The 16,876-nt window shown below is 28.3% G+C and overlaps 3 protein-coding genes across 8 annotated transcripts; all 3 read right to left on the reverse strand.

Annotated features, from left to right (window-relative positions):
• Window positions 1-927: 927 nt before the first annotated feature.
• Window positions 928-7,934, reverse strand: LOC123300189 (peroxisomal multifunctional enzyme type 2). 4 transcript variants are annotated; one of them, XM_044882707.1, is made up of 10 exons: window positions 7,837-7,934; window positions 6,888-7,080; window positions 6,665-6,817; window positions 5,446-5,762; window positions 4,855-5,182; window positions 4,199-4,486; window positions 3,788-4,134; window positions 3,569-3,686; window positions 1,554-1,745; window positions 928-1,418 (listed from the first exon to the last, which is right to left on the reverse strand). In XM_044882707.1, exons 2-10 carry the CDS (start codon window positions 7,078-7,080, stop codon window positions 1,204-1,206), a joined length of 2,151 nt encoding a protein of 716 aa, XP_044738642.1. In that variant the 5' UTR covers window positions 7,837-7,934; the 3' UTR covers window positions 928-1,203. The 4 variants fall into 4 exon arrangements, with proteins under 4 accessions (XP_044738642.1, XP_044738641.1, XP_044738640.1 ...); XM_044882706.1 differs by lacking the exon at window positions 7,837-7,934 and adding an exon at window positions 7,391-7,528; XM_044882705.1 differs by lacking the exon at window positions 7,837-7,934 and adding an exon at window positions 7,138-7,235.
• Window positions 7,935-9,665: 1,731 nt separating this feature from the next.
• On the reverse strand, window positions 9,666-12,721 carry LOC123300262 (probable methylthioribulose-1-phosphate dehydratase). 2 transcript variants are annotated; one of them, XM_044882805.1, is made up of 6 exons: window positions 12,638-12,721; window positions 12,221-12,276; window positions 12,063-12,157; window positions 10,585-10,852; window positions 9,921-10,123; window positions 9,666-9,832 (listed from the first exon to the last, which is right to left on the reverse strand). In XM_044882805.1, exons 2-6 carry the CDS (start codon window positions 12,251-12,253, stop codon window positions 9,715-9,717), a joined length of 717 nt encoding a protein of 238 aa, XP_044738740.1. In that variant the 5' UTR covers window positions 12,254-12,276; window positions 12,638-12,721; the 3' UTR covers window positions 9,666-9,714. The 2 variants fall into 2 exon arrangements, with proteins under 2 accessions (XP_044738740.1, XP_044738739.1); XM_044882804.1 differs by lacking the exon at window positions 12,638-12,721 and having other exon boundaries at window positions 12,221-12,398.
• Window positions 12,722-14,003: 1,282 nt separating this feature from the next.
• LOC123299652 (probable phospholipid hydroperoxide glutathione peroxidase) lies at window positions 14,004-15,891 on the reverse strand. Of its 2 annotated transcripts, XM_044881933.1 has the most exons (2): window positions 15,822-15,891; window positions 14,004-14,606 (listed from the first exon to the last, which is right to left on the reverse strand). In XM_044881933.1, the coding sequence occupies exons 1-2, from the start codon at window positions 15,889-15,891 to the stop codon at window positions 14,047-14,049; spliced, it is 630 nt and encodes a 209-aa protein (XP_044737868.1). In that variant the 3' UTR covers window positions 14,004-14,046. The 2 variants fall into 2 exon arrangements, with proteins under 2 accessions (XP_044737868.1, XP_044737867.1); XM_044881932.1 differs by lacking the exon at window positions 15,822-15,891 and having other exon boundaries at window positions 14,005-14,808.
• Between the last annotated feature and the right edge of the window lie 985 nt (window positions 15,892-16,876).

The raw sequence follows: 16,876 nt of genomic DNA on the forward strand, positions 1-16,876 counted from the left end.
AAATTCATCCAAAAAATCACTTTTTATATGGGATTTTGAACGATATCTCAGAAACTATGAATCCAATCATCAAATGGATCAAATTTTTGGCACATTTGGGTCATAATTAAATACCTTATCTTTTAAGTTTTTTTCGAAATAGAAGGCCAAAAATTTGCCTCGTTTTCCTGCAGTTTTTATAATTTTTAAAAGTTTCTATATTTTTATTTTCATTTCTTAAATTTTAATTAAATGTAATTCGTAAGGCCAACGAAACGTTGCAAAATTTGAAATAAAACATATTCATTATTTTAATTGTCGAAGTACCCAAAAAAGATTATAATTTTTATAAGGAACCTCCTTTGAATATTATACATGAAATAACTTTGACCCAAAAATTACAAAAATCGGGTTCATTTGGCGATTAGTCGAGTACTTTCTATGTTATCATCCTAAATGCTATGCGAAAACCTATAAAGATCTACTTTGGACAGAATTTTGAAAGAATGTCGAGAAGTACTCATCTAGCCGTCAAACGAACTGGGATTTTGTTTTTTGAATCTTCATCGGTACAAATATTGTATTTTTCCAAAAACATAGAAAACAGAAATTTTCAAAATGTAATAATTAAAATGTGTTTTTAATTATGAAGTATACCAACCGATAAAATCCCAAAAGTTTGGTTTCGTTAAATATTTGGATACTTAATTATTTCGATAAAATTACGAAAATTTTGTTTGTGATTTACCAAAGACAAACATTGAATAAGGTAATTAAGTCCAAAAAAAAAAACATCAATAATAATTTCCGGTCTTAATCTTTTATGTATCATCATTGTATTGTCTGATTTCAATCATTACGGGACAGCAATACGGATAATTAATTTTGAATTTTTAGTTGACGTCAATATGAAGTGGGATAGTAAAATAATAAAACAGTTTGAAACAATTTTATTAAAAACATATTTATTAATAAACCTCTTTAGAAAATACCACAATTATAAAAGATACATACATGCCCAGAAATACAAGAAGTACGTACAAAGTTACAAGCACCTATATTCGGGTGTAAATCTATACAGTTCATTATAACAACATATAAATCTTAAAATCTAAATAACAAGATATAAATTTGTATACCTATTATCTAAATAAAAATTTTCTCCTTTAAAAATGATTGGAAATTGGAAAAACGATAAATGCCCAGAATACTAAAAAATGGTCTTTATAATTTAGGGCCAGATTTCAATAATGGAACTAATTTTTGTGTGAGCATAATATTTCCTTTAATTTTCAATTTACCACGCATATATGCAGCTTGAGCTTGTAATTTACCGAAAGCAATATCAACCATATCACTATCGGAAACAGTTAAAGTTGTATCGGCTTTACCTCCTTTGGGTTGTCCTTCATAAACTTCACCTTTCTTTAAATCCAATGCTAAATAAAAAAATAAATAAATAAATGAGATACCTTTGAACTTTAATCAACCTTTTATCAAAATTAGATGACTGCGAAAAATTGAATACGCATTTATTAAAAATACTAGGCATAACCTTAAAAAAATGTACTTACTCCATTCTTTAACTTTTTTCCCATCTTTGGTAATTTCATATAAAAATATTCCATTCACAGACTTAGCTTTGGCGGGATCTTCTTTAACACCATCAATGATTTTTTGGAAAATAGCATCACTTTCTAATGATGGAGCAGATACAAGTTTTGTTGACGCTGTCATTTTAACTTCTTTTAAATCTACGTACGCTCCTGAAATAAAACAGAAATAAAATGTTTCGTTGTTTTATAATTATTCTTAATCGGACAATCGCAAAATTGATTTTATAATATTAGCCTTGTAATAAAAAAAAATTAGACATTGGACTCACTTAAAAATTTGCAACTCACTCTACCTTCTATCAGAACCTCAAAATAACTAAACGTTTTGGAATTTTCTAAAATTTTTTTAGAAATGTATAATTATTTAATTCTGTAGCTTATTAACAAAAATATTCTATTGTATTATAATTATAAACTTTTTTTGGTTTATTTATATAAAAAATTATCTATTGTGTAAAAATATATCGATAAGGTAGATTTCAAACTTATCATATTGATAAGTTTGAATATTAATTTTAATATTAAAAATTTAAAATATATATTTTAATATGAAACTTATCATATTGATAATTTTAATATTAAAATTAATTTAAAAAATTTGAAATCATCTTGCTAAAATTATTCTTGTAAATTTTACTCATTAGAAATAAATATTTTCTATCAATATTGCTCTATTAACGTTTCTAAGCGGCTCTTCATGAATCAATCGTTTTTTTAATGAACTTTCATTTTTTTTCTCTTAATCAATTTTTGAATGAACTTGATTTTCATTTTTTTGCTCAAAACTATCTAATTTTTGTTCTAAAAAGTATACTAAAAACTTTTTTTTTAAAATAATCGCATCCTAAGAAAAAAATTTTTTAAATTGACTTCAAATTCACATTGTATTCATTAAAGTTTTGTTAAGGATGTAGAATAAACCATAAATAACTAGTATCTAAAAAGAATTTAAATCATCTTTGTCGACATGGTTTTTTTTAAAAAGATGCCATGACCGAAATGCCAATTTGTTATATAATTTTTATTCAAATTTCATACTTTTGGTAATTCTAAAACATGATTTCTTAATATAAACTGATTGATTCGGGAATTTATTTCATCAATATATACTGAATAATAAAATAATTATAATAGTTATTTTAAAAATATTTGTATGAAAGGAAACCGTTTATAAGTCAAAAACATTCGTGTACAAAAAATGTTATTTAGCTTAGTTAGTTAAATTGATTACTTTAAATTAATATTTATAATATCTCTGATGTAAGTAGTGACCTAATTACTACGATAGCAATTCAAGGTAATTTTTTCGATTTCAATTACCTAACTTAGTTACTGATTCTTTAATTTATTTTTAGAATCTTTGTAATATTTTAATGAAAAAACTGATTGTGAGTCAATAAAACATACATTTTTCGCCGGTATTTAGTTATTGACATGACTGAAAAATTAAGAGCTGAAATTAAAAAGCCACAGTCGCAAAAATATATAACAACATTGCCAAACATCTGTTGTAGACATAAAATTATATTATTCTGAGTGTGCTTCTTATCAAGAAAGTATCATTCGTATTGAACCGCTGTGTTGCTAATGTCAAATGATAATTATTCTACTCTTATACCACCTCCTTTCAGAAAAGTGATAAAAAACTACTAACTTTAGTTATTATTTTAACCGTTAGATAAAGTATCTTTTAGGCGGAGAGCACAAAACTTTAATACATTTAAATAAAAGATCTGATTATCTATTGATCCTAATAGAATTTCTGTAGTTTTACAAAGTTTTAAAAAATTTCTCACCATTTTTTCATAAGCTTTTAAACTAATAAATTTTACTCTTTGTACATAATATTAATAAAATCAGGATGAAAATAATACTTTCTGTGGGACTAACAGAACAAAACTGTTCCGAAAAACTGTCTAATTAAACCAGGTCCAGGTGTAATATCAGAAAAAAAAATGTCGGAAAATACATACCGGTTACGACTTCAGCACCAGTTTCTTTAATTTGTGTGGAGAAATAAATTCGATTACCCTCTCGCCACATCAATGTTCGAAGAGTTTGCCCTGGTAAGACTGGTTTCGAAAATCTTACCTAATAAAGAGAATAAATTTATGTCAACTATAAAATAATTTATTCTAGAAATTATCTACTATTGCTTTTGAAGAAAAAAAAAACAAAACAAAACAAAAAACCTTGTAAGATTTAAATAATGAACCATCACTATCGGCGTACTGATCTAAAACATGCCGTACGGAATATCCAACAGTGCATAATCCATGTAAAATTGGTTTTTTATAGCCAGCCATTTGTGCAATATTTGAGTCGATATGTAACGGATTCAAATCGCCGCAGAGTCGATATAATGCTGCAGCATCTTCAGATGTCTTTTCTTCAATTACTGCATCAGGTTGTCGTTTAGGTGGCGGAACTGGTGCAATTGCTTTTGCAGAATTTCTAGGCCCTCCAAAATTACCGGCACCCACACAGAAAGCCATCATTTGACCTTTTACAATAACCTCATCTCCATTATATGTAGAAACTAAATTAAGAAATGAATTATTATAGGTACTATCATTATGGCAAAATAACTTTTTTAATCTTACAGTCAACAATAACAACCGCTCCAGATCCTTTATCTAAGACATCAGCAACTGACACTTCTGTACGAACTTGTCCTTCAGTAGGAAGCTTTCCTACAACTTCTAAATATTGTTCACCATGTAATATATTCGTTGGGCTTACATCGGCATGTGGTAAAGCATCAGCAGTAACTGAACTGGTCATAATTGTCATTAAACCTGGTAAAATGAAAAATCCAGGAGCTGGTTGGAAATTTTCATGATTTTCATATAAATATGATAAATGTGCTGGCTTAGTGACTGTTGCTCCAACTGAAATTATAAACATTATTTATTAATAAAAACATTTAAACAAAAATTCAATGAAAAACAAAGAAAATGGATTTAAGTTCAGTTCTTAAAAAATGAACGTTAATATAATCTTTTTGGTTGCTGTAACCTAAGACTAGGGCATTAATCGGTATTCATAGACGTAATAATAATAACAAAAATAGGTGTACCGCAAGTGAGTCCCTAACACCTAGACCAAAAGTCTTCTGTACCATTTTAGTAGACGTACATTTGTAATACCAACTTAAGAAAAACTCAATATCTCTTGGAAATTAAAATTCTAAGTTTCAAGATTGTTTCAATGTCTCATTTCCTTTGCCTTTCAGTGAATGTTATGTACAAATAATTACCAGCAAGAGAATATAAAATCAATTTGTTATTGTCAATCTTAAATAAATTTGAATCATCTCCAGAGGCTCCAGAATCTGAGCTTCCATTATTATTTATACTGTCAACTAACGCAGCAGTAGCCTCTTGAATATTATCAAGATGTTTCGCTTTCGACATATCCATAGCTTGTGACCAATTAGCTTGTACATCTTCAATTGTAAAAGTAGGAGAATTTGATGTGCGTAGTAATTTTCCTTGAGAACGTATGTAGTGTAACTTTCCAACCCAACCAATTGCCGATTCAATAATTTCTCCATTTGCATCACACGATTCATGACATAAATAAGCCTTAGAAAAGAAATTCAAAGATTTTATTTAATACATATTTTTATGAATATTTGTTTGAAAATTTAATATCTGGTCATCAATATTTTCAAAGTCGACATTATTTGTACACAATATTTATGCTCCGCAATATTATACGCCCACAGTTTTATAAACTATGGGCGTATAATAATCATATTTATAAACTATGCATCCTTATGTATGCCAAAATCAATGGCTTGGCAAAATTTTAACGCTCTAAGATTTTTCAATTGTCAAATACTTACAACAACTGGTGCAATATATTCTGGTTTGAGTTCTTTGAAAAGATCTGGAGGAAGAATATCTTCGGTGAGGCGGCTAGCTGCTGTAGGCACAATAACATTACAATGTATATTGTATTTTTGTCCTTCAATGGCTAAAGTGTTTGCTAATCCAACTAACCCAAGTTTAGCAGCTGAATAATTAGCTTGTCCAAAATTGCCATAAATTCCAGCATTTGAAGAAGTCATTATAATACGCCCATAATTTTGTTTTCTAAATATTGGCCACGCTGCTTGGGTTACTTTAAAAGATCCTTTTAAATGTACAGCATGGATAAGATCTAAAAATTAAATAGGTAATTAATTCTTACTTTTTTTTATACGTTTGAAAATCAAACTAAGTTGGTTGAATAAAGTATCAGAAATTAATAATCCTAATTCAGGAATTAGTATATATCAAGTTTTTAATTCATTTAGTCTCCACTCACTGTTCACTGACGTAAATGTTTAAAGATGGAAGAGAGCTAGCTAATACAGAAAATAGACAGTTTTTGTCTTCACTGTTGTAGTAGACCAATTTTTTGCTAATCTGATTTTATTTAATATTTTCTAACTAAAAATATTGTTAAAATTTCTGTTTTCGATTACTTTATGCCTGCTTTTGTTTTAAAAACGCGATGGCTATTTAGATTTTAGAAATTTTGGTTTAAGTCTTGATGAAATGAACAGAGATTATTTGTAAGCTAAAAGTTTAATAGTCAAGCAAGCATACAAATTAGATTCAGTCTTAGAAAATCACAAAGATATTCAATTGATTTTTAAGACAAAAAATACAAAATAATTGCGCTGACATTTAAAAAAGAGCCTTTAATTGAAGATAACGTAAAAATCCTAACTTTTTAAAAAAACAGCACCATTTTCAAAACATTTGAATTTGCTCATGATCAAAATATTACAGAACTCAGCGCTTAAATAATGAGTTTTATTATTGTACTAAGCTTTATTAGTAAAAGGAATTTCATTTCGTCAAAAGTGGTGAAATGTCCCTCTTCCCCCAAAACATGAATAAATAAATAAATATAAGTAAATAATAATTGATAAAAGTAATAAAATTTTCATTTCAATATTTTCTGTTTCTATGATACAGACAATTGAGTCCAAAAGGCACAGTTCATTTTCAAATTTTGTAATTACATAGGAAAGATATAATTACAACATTATACTGCATAAAAAAATAACTTACCCCAATCTTGATCGGAAATTCTTGCAAAACTGCGATCTCGTAATATTCCTGCATTATTTACTACAATATCAACACGTCCGAAATTATCTAGAGCTGTTTTAATAACTTTTTCACCATCAACAACCGAATTGTAATCTGCCACAGCAATACCGCCTATAAAAGCAATTATATTTCATATATTTTATTTCACTAAAATATGCTAATAATTTTGATTTTAACTAACCATTTTTACGAATTTCTGCAACTACACTATCAGCAGCAGCAGATTGTTGTCCTTCACCGTGTCGACCTGATCCCAAGTCATTAACAACAACTTTGGCACCCCTTGATGCAAATAAAAGTGCATAAGACCTTCCTAAACCAGCACCAGCTCCTGTTACAACCGCTACACGATCTTTAAAATCTAACGATGCCATCTAAAAAGCAAATTTTTGTATTTGCAATGAAATTTTTATTTTATTTTTTACACATACAATTTTTTAAGTAGAATCTTTTTGGTACAAAATGAAAGTATCAGTGAAAGTTGTTGATACCAAAGCAGTATTGACACTAATGAATAAACAAATTTTTTATTGTTTTTACAAAACTTTTATCAATTTTTCATGAAAAAAATTATTAAAAAATAATCCAACATGATAAGATTAAATTGTTTAGTAACCAACTATTGAATAATTTTCTTAATTTATTATTTTTAAAATACTTTGTATGGAAATTAAATGACCTTACATTTTTATATATATATAAACTTATAAAAAGTTCAAAACACTTTAATGAAATAGATGGTATTAGCAACTCATGGAACTAAAATATTAATTTAAACACCTAAAATTTTGTTTAGCAAAAACAAAGGTGATTTGTTTACTCTGGTATTGCATAAATACATATTATATCTATAATCATAATTCAGGGATCATGGCCAGTAGATCTTGTTTTTATACGATACGATTGTATACCAATCATAATGAGTTGGCATTTTGAATATTGTACTTTGCTCCGCTGATTTCTTCTAGGCCTTATGGGTAATTTTTAATATTCTATTAAAACAATGAAATCGATTGCAATAATAGGATTGATTTTCTCATAGGTAATGCTTTTAACAATCTATTATTATGCAATTCATCAGTGATTTTTTCATGTTTATCAAATTTGACGAATTAACTAATATTACTTACCGAAAGTTATTATGATATGTTTGTAGAAACTAATTAAAAGTTGAGTAAGTATGGAAAAAATAATGTTGATTTATTATTATCCTTTATCAATTTTTAATGGGATTAAGTCAAATGAAAACAACAAAAATGAAAGTTTTTTTTTTATTTTACATTTGGTTATGTTTAGTTTTTTTTTATTTGACATTTATTATTCGGTATAGATGTAATAATGTAACCAAAGTATAAGAAGCATAGACTATTATATACTTAACAAAGTATAGACTGAGTAAAATAGTTTCCAGGGTTGCCAGAAAGTTTTCATTCAAGTCGCCCCATCTGTGATCGAAAGTCGCAAAATATTCGCAAAAGTCGCAAAAGAAATTGATTTTTTCTAAATAAAAACGTTGAGAAGAACTAAAATAAATTTTTGTATACTCTTTTATAATATAATAATTTCAGAGTCAATGGAAAACTCAAGAATATGAATTTGATATATATCTTTATTTAAATAAGTGAAATTTTTTACTTTTCACACTAAAAAATACAGAGTACAGCACATTTTCATGCAGAATTTTTATGTATTAAATACATTTTTTTAGGTTTCACCTGAGGAATGAAAAGCGCCTAATTTGCGACTTGTCGCCCAAACTCAAAAAAAGGAACATATCCATGAAAAAAATCGCCCAATTCGCGATAAATCGCCCCATCTGGCAACCCTGATAGTTTCTACAACATCGAGTATGTTTATTTTTGTCTGTCGTCCATTGTCCTCGTCTCACACATAATACCATAGATAAAAAACCGCTCTTCTGTCAGAAAAAATGACGAAGATGAAACCGTGTTGGGTAGCAGGCTTATTTGTATTTTGGAACAGATCTTGGATTTTTCATTTTAAAAAGTGATTACCTTTTGTTTCGGACAGTTAGTTAAAATTGGTTAAACAATTAATGTAATAAAATGAATAACAAAGATCTTGTACCTTTGTCTAACTTATTACTGTCTATCCGAAACAAAAAAGAATCGTAATTGAAATGAAAAAGTCTATTATCTTTTTGATACATTAATAGATGTCACTGTGTACCTTTTTTCACAACGACCATTGTTGCCAACTTTGAGTATCTTTTCCAAATCTACTACCTCGCAAGGAAAATTTACCAACTTATTAGGTATATAAAAATTGAAAATTTTAATAAAATTTCGTGAAAATGCTTATAAGTGTGCCTCATAAAATCATTTTTCTTTGTTTTTTATCAACGTTTTTATTGCTCTTTCATTAACTAAACACATATCGAAGAACAATTCTAAATTGTTTAATCAAAATATTAGGTGAAAGATCTAGTTTTGGTACAGGACGACCAATATCGATAAAAGGGCACCACGAAGGATTGCACAGAAATAAAAAAATTAGATCTACCAACTTTTAAGCGAGATTTGTTGAAAACTACCAACTTTTTAAATCATATCTACCACCTAGACAGATTTTTGGATAGCAACACTGACAACGACCCTCCGATAATCAACCATCAATAATCAACCAACAAGAAATGTAGTATCAAATCAATTTGAGAAAGCCAAGAATATAGCAATTATTATATAAATTGACTGAACAATATCTACTATGTATTAGTAGTATTCTTCTACTAGAGTACAAGACAGACAGCGATGGTTAATTTGTTACCAGTCGCAATCTTTAACCCTACCTCAATCTCTACAAAGAAAAAGACAAATATTGACTGAAAATTCAGACTTCAAAATTTGAGTCTGCAAATATATTATCATCAATGAAATTTTCCGTAATTTCAATCAAACTCAGCTTTGAAATGAGTATATTGTATTTTATTTTTTTTTAAATATAAATGGCACAGAAGTTATATAATCATTTATAAGAATAATAAAAAATTACTTTTCATGTTCTTTTTGATATTTAAGCTCGTACTTGTCAGGTGTTAGCGAAGGATCGATCCCATGAAGTTTCATTTGTACTACTATATCAAATAAATAATCATAGCATTCAGTCCTACAAAAAAATCAATAAAAATATATAAATGCCTATAATTTAAAAATAATTTAACATAATAATATAATGAATAGTTTTATACACTTACATTGTTTTAGCTTGCTGCCAAGTATCACCCCAAACGTATATTCCATGCCTTCGGACAAGAACTGCACATGTTTCGGGATATTCTTGAATTGTTTGAGCTAATCTTTCAGTTAAATCAGCTTCAAAAGGAGTATTTTCGATAATTGGTACCACTAACTCTTCATCATAATTATAATTTCTTTTTAATTTTTGGTTTTTGATTCCCTATGAATAAATTCAATGTTATTAAAAAAAGAAATAATTTCAGTTTATAAAATAAATCAAGTTTTAAAATTACTTTTTGTTATAATAAAAAGGTTTGCCAAATTAATTTTTGCCAAAAAAGTATCAAAAGGAATATTATTGAAATAAGGCCCTGGTTTTCTATTAGGCTGGGAAACACCAGCACAAATAATTAAACATAGAAAGGATTTTATTTGCTTCAGGCTAATTTGTTTAAAAACAATCATTTTCGAATTAATGAATTAATAAAAATGAATAATCAACTAGTGTAGATTTTGTGACGCAGAGAGGATTTCGTAGTTATTGATGTTATCCAAAAATTGATTTCACACGATGTTTTTTTTGATAACGAACGTCCTTTGAAACAATAAAACAATTTTAGGACAAAGACCCATTCGCGGCACTTTTTCGACAAACAAGTTAAAATCTTCAGAGAACAATACCTTAATCATTTCCAAGTGAGTGCACTTAAACTCTTTTCCAGGGAATAATAACGTAGCCATAACAGCAGTTTTGGAATGTGTATGAATCACAGCACCTGCATTACGTGCAGTATATGCACACATAAATAGTGGAGTACATTGGCTCTTTTTCAATTTTTTTTCAGCCGGTGGTAAAATCAAATCTTGCCCATCAATGTTTTGTACAAACAAATCGTTGGTACAAATTCGCTCTTTCTGTACTCCAGATGGAGCAATATATATTTCATCTCTGAAATAAAAATTTATTGATATTTAATATTATTTCTAAGAATGGAGCATTAAAGAATTCCATTTAAACGCATAGACAAAACAATAGTAATAATCTTTGGTTTTGAAATATCACTTATTACGTGCAAAAAAGAGCATAGTAAGTGGTTTGAACAATATTCATAATTGGAATGCCACAATCCCTTAGCCTTGGTTTCTAAAAGGACACCTAATTTTATGAATGCATCATATTCAGAATTAATCTACGATCATCTCTAAATATTTTTTTTCACAAAACTTGGGCAAAAAATTCTTTGGAGAATAAAACAATTTTCCCAGACAATATTTTATTTTCGATTTTTCAAAAGGGGAACCCATCAAGCAATTTTCAAAAGGCGAGAAATTTGTTTGTTTCTGATTGGACCGTAAGACTAGTTTTTTCTGTGATATCGCTTAAACTTCTACACGATGATAATATCCCGAATAGAATTATAAACATCCAATGAACATATTTTTGTATTTTTCCGATCGAAATTATTTAATATACCGACTTATATTATAAAATTCCGTAACAGTATTTTCAGTTTTTCAACCCACCCCTTTAAAAAATTTGCAATAGAAAAAAATTAATTTTTTAGTTTTGATTGCAATGAAAGCTTCGTAAATACGATAATTTTGGCCCAAAAAACGCACTCCTTTGACCATATGACAAGTAATTTCTGATATATTGCTTATATTAATGCTGCCGTTGATAACTTTAACCCGAATAAATTATGAACCATTCCTGGTTAAAGCTAAAAAATTATCCAATACAATTAGTCAATTGAACCTGATTTTTGTCTATTTTTTGGGTCAAAATTACCATTTAGATATTACCGAGATTTATAAAATTCCGTGTTAAAATAAATGATTAAAATCTTTTAATTTATGTTGAATCGGATTTAAATATTCGATTATTATCAATATACTATTCAATCATGGACATTAAAATTAGATATTAAAACACTTTTTTATTTAATCGGTAATTACAAAATCAATAATGTATTAATAGATGCATATCAAAACATCGATTATATGCCAATTAAAATATTATTCCACCAATTTTCAATACCAAACTTTACGAACGCTTTATATTTTCAATGTTTGAATGTTATTAATAATTAATTAAAAGTAATCAATAAATAACAACATGCAATGAAAAAATTAAGTAATAATAAACTTTTTATAGTTACACAAGTTTAATACTAATCCCGCCACCGGTTCCTGTAACCCATCCCAATTCGTAAAATTGTCTACATAATGCCGGAATTAAATTTCGTGGATGTTCCTAAAATAAAATTTATTAATAGGTTAAGAAAAGACAAAAATTATTTATTAAAAATAATTATACCTTTGGATAGTTGTCGTCATATTGTGATGCCATGGTTAATATTATTATGAAATTTTCTAAAAATGAACTTGATAAAGTTTAATATTGATATGGAAAGGTCATTTAGAAACAGGGAGAGATATATAGGTTACTTTTTATGTCAAAAATAGCATTATCCAGCACAAAATTATCAAAAAGTAAATATTATATTAAAATAGATAAATTATAGGCTTGGTTTTTTTACTATTGGAAATAAATGGGAAATTATAGTAGTAAGAGTAATAATTAAATTATCAATATTTAATGAATATTGAATCAAAACTTGGAATCGTTAATAATTCAATGAACAAATAAAAAACAGTCATCTATTTAAGCGATTTAATAACACTGTTTAATACGGATTGATATAATTTTTAATTAACGCTTATTATCACTTACCCTGTACCTATGCATACTCATATATTCTTTTTCAATTTTCTGAAATCAAAAATTGTGTTCCGAATACTTATAATACGGGTAGATGGACATGCTATACAATATAGGTTCCGAATAGTCATAAAAAATATTATTACGTTGGTTTCCATCCTTGAAAATAAAATTTGCCCTTTCAAAATGCTCAAAATAGAGGTTTTTCTTAATGCGAAATTTTATGAGTTGAAATAGATTCAAGTTCGTAAATGAATTATTACTGGCAAGAGATAGAGGCAAATTTATATTAGTACGATATTCTTTATGAAAGAACAAACACTTTTCTTTAGAAACATTTTTTCGTTGGTAAATGTTTAAATTCGATGGGAAAATGTTTCGAACAATAGTATATGTTACTTTATATAGAGAAACATGGTAATGTAAATTTTCCTCTTATTTCATAACAGCTACAAACAAGAGCTATTTTTTAGTTCCTTGCGTTATGTAGCATGTACGAACGCATAAAATTTCACATTCCACTTTAGGAAGTACCTCTATTTTGAATATTCAAAAAGACAGGCTGTGTGGATATTTAAAAAAAAGCTATATCAGTAGAATGAATTATATAATCTTAACTGTTCTTCGGAATGATATTCCTCGGCGCTTTTTTGGGGGCTGTTTCACGAAGGTGATGTTCCTAAGTAGCGAATAAACGCTTGTATTCAGCGCTCCAGCTCAGCAATTCTGGAATCCGATTGATTAACGAGCAGCGGTACCATAGTAACCTGAACTCATCAGCGCACTGAATTAAAATTCTAAAACACATTCGAACTGATATATTTCCGTTATCGACCATCCAACTTATTAGAAGAATCGATTTCGAAATTCGTAGATGTAAATTAATTTGCATTCAGTAAAAAATATTTATCCTAAATCAATATTTCTAATCTTGTTATTTCTATTTTAAACAAATACTCTTAAGTTTGAGATAATCACTAATTCCAATACCCACATTATACATTGAAATTATTTTACAATTATACTTCGGAACTGCGTAAAATTATTTGTGAAGTTTCCGTCCTTCGGATTTCACGGTCGATGATTACCTATGACAAAATGACTTTCCAGTATAATAGATTGCACTTACATTATTTACACATTCCTTGATATTAAATGAATATCAAAAGCTTTTAAAATAAAACTAAAATTTAAATTTAAATATTTATTTAATACTTGTGAACATTCTTTAAAACATTAACAAAAAGCAATTGCTAAAATTGTAATTTATTTTTCAGTACATCAAAAATATTCTACATATCTAAATATATTATTAAAAATATTCAAAATAATTGTGTATAAACATTGAATAAAAATTACAAGTCTTATAAATTCGTGACAAAATTTTTAGATTGCAAAAAAATAATAATAAAGAGTGCAGTTTAGAAATATTTTTCTAATTTTTCTGCCAATTTTGATGGATCAGTATTTGGACCATGTCTTTCAACTGGTATTCCATTTTTGTCAACAATAAATTTGGTGAAATTCCATTTGATAAAACTGCCTAAAGTACCTCCTTGCTTATGTTTCAAAAAACTCCACAATGGGTGTGTATTTTTACCGTTTACGTCAATTTTATCAAAGAAATCAAAGGTTGCGTTCCTTTTTTTAGCAAAACAAACAATTTCTTCGTTGTTGCCAGGTTCCTGACCACCAAATTGATTGCATGGGAAAGCCAATATTTTTAACCCTTTACTTTCACCATACTTTTCTTGAAGCTCTTGTAATTCCTTGTAATTGGTAGCTGTTAAACCGCACTGTGATGCAACATTTACAATTAATAAAACATGACCTTCATACTTTGACATAGGCACATCATTCCCACTGATATCTTTCACTGTGAAATCATACACTGATTTCGCCGATTTCCAATCCATATTTGTAGGTTGTTCGTCTTCTGGGGTAGCAGCCGACATAGATGCCGAGTTTGTTGAAAAATAAACAGTAGATGATGATAAATACAAATAGCGTAATGCAACTGCTGCAGCACTTGTGATACCAACTGCTCTCCAACCCGTAATGGCAAACATTTTTATATCAAACGACTTTTATGAATTACTTAGATCCAGACATTCGATGATTGATGTTAGGTAAGCAACAGTCGAATATTTAGTTTAAAAACAGTGATGACTAACTCGATTTCCTAGTATTTACTGTATTATTTAGTTATTTTATCTTTTTTTATCACATTTAAATGCAAGTCATTTAGATTATAAATATTCTAATTACATTTGTACTTAATAGATGGCTGTAATAATAATATTTAACGTACATATCAAAGAGTATAAAATAGAGAACAGGTCGCCTAAGACAAAGAATACACATAGGTACATAATATATCTGTATTTTTTGCCTAAGATAAGGGACAGGCACGAGTGCCATTTAGTATTTGGGTCTAAATACTACATTGTGCACAACAGAATTTTTATACCATGTTTATGAAATATACCAAGGTATACTAAGTTTAGTCCCAAGTTTGTAACGCTTAAAAATATTGATACTACGAACAAATTTTTGTTATAGGTGTTCATAAAATCACTTAATTAGTCCATTTCCGGTTGTCTATCTGTCTGTCGTCTGTCTGTCCTCATCATCACGATTACTCAAAAAAGAAAAGAGATATCAAGCTGAAATTTTTATAGCGTGCTGAGGACCTAAAAAGTGAGGTCAAGTTCGTAAATGAGCAACATAGGTCAATGAGGTTCATTTTGTAACCCGTTAGAGGTAGAACAAAAGTTTAAATGTAAAAAATGTTTCTTGTAAAAAAATAAACAACTTTTGTTTGAAACATTTTTTCGTAAAGATCACTGTTTACCCGTGAGAGCGCAAATTATGCGCAAATTGTATATTATGTATTATATGGAAAAATTAGTTATGTATGTGTGACACGTATGTATTTGTAATGTGACAGAGTAATCAACACTATCATTACATGGTATATCAACACTTAACTCAGTTAATTATTTGTTTTCACTTGTTTTAAAAAAAATTATGAAGGTGAAGAGCGTTTATGGCAGGACGCAATCACTAGAGGCGTTGAAACTCGTATACTCTTTTTTTAACATTGCCAATAATGGGAGCTCCTCTATCTCATACTCTTTGGTACATGTATATTGTTCTATGACAGAGATACAAAGGTTGACTTCACAAAGAAGTTAATGGAAGCAAATGGAAGTTTTTAAATTATGAATCATTACAAAGATGATATGATTCGAAATATTTATCATGCAATTTTATGAGGATTTTAAAATGATGAAATGCAAATTTACGAATTAATCATTTAATAATTGCTTTTCTTTTGATTCAAATTTTTAATCAATTATTGAACCAAGTCAAGTCATACCCAACTATTTACTTATATTTGTAGCTGATTTTAAAATTCACAGATGTCAGTAAACAACATATAAATATAAAAAATACTTTTACATGCTTGGTACTACGAAAAGTGCACAGAGTACTCTGTGTGTTCGTCATTACTTTCCGATTGTCGATTTGATGCAAAAGGATATTTAGGTAAAAAATTATAAGCAAAATAACTTTAAACAAATTTTATTTAACTGCCATTTCTATGGAAACGAATCTGCCATTTAACTACTATTTCTATGGAAACTTCAAAATTTATTTTTGGGAAGGAAAACAGCTTATACCTATGTAAGATGTCCCATAGTAACACCGCATTCGGATAAAACATCAACCAGTCAATTATTTTCAGTAATTAGCAAGTAACTTGCAGACCCTAACTATAATAATTCAATTGAATAGCTTGTAGAAAGTAATCGAGAAAATTTGTCTCCGATTGGGCGAATACTACTTGGATGGCAACTGCCTTTATATACAAGAGGTGACACGTACTCCGGAGCAATTCTTAAATCGATACCTCAGAAACTTGCCGGTCAATTGCAAAGTCAATCCAGTTCATTTTGCAATTGAAAGACAAGTTTTTCAGGCCTTGTATGAAGTTATTGCTGTGGAATATCAACCTTCGAGTATGATTTTAGTCGATATCTCAGAATTTATAAATTAAAATGTAAAAGAGATTCGATTTTTGCAGTTTCTGGATCAAAATTAGTCATTCGAAAGCAGTACTGTACTTACATAGTTGCCAGTACTTAAATAAAGTTAATTGGAAAGCGACAAGCATTAATTTTTGTTCTCGTGGTAAATTCATCAGTTTTTGTACTGAATAAATAATAAAAAGAAAGGTCCGATAAA

The sequence above is a fragment of the Chrysoperla carnea genome, chromosome 5, assembly GCF_905475395.1.
Source record: "Chrysoperla carnea chromosome 5, inChrCarn1.1, whole genome shotgun sequence".
In the NCBI taxonomy this organism is placed as follows: domain Eukaryota; kingdom Metazoa; phylum Arthropoda; class Insecta; order Neuroptera; family Chrysopidae; genus Chrysoperla; species Chrysoperla carnea.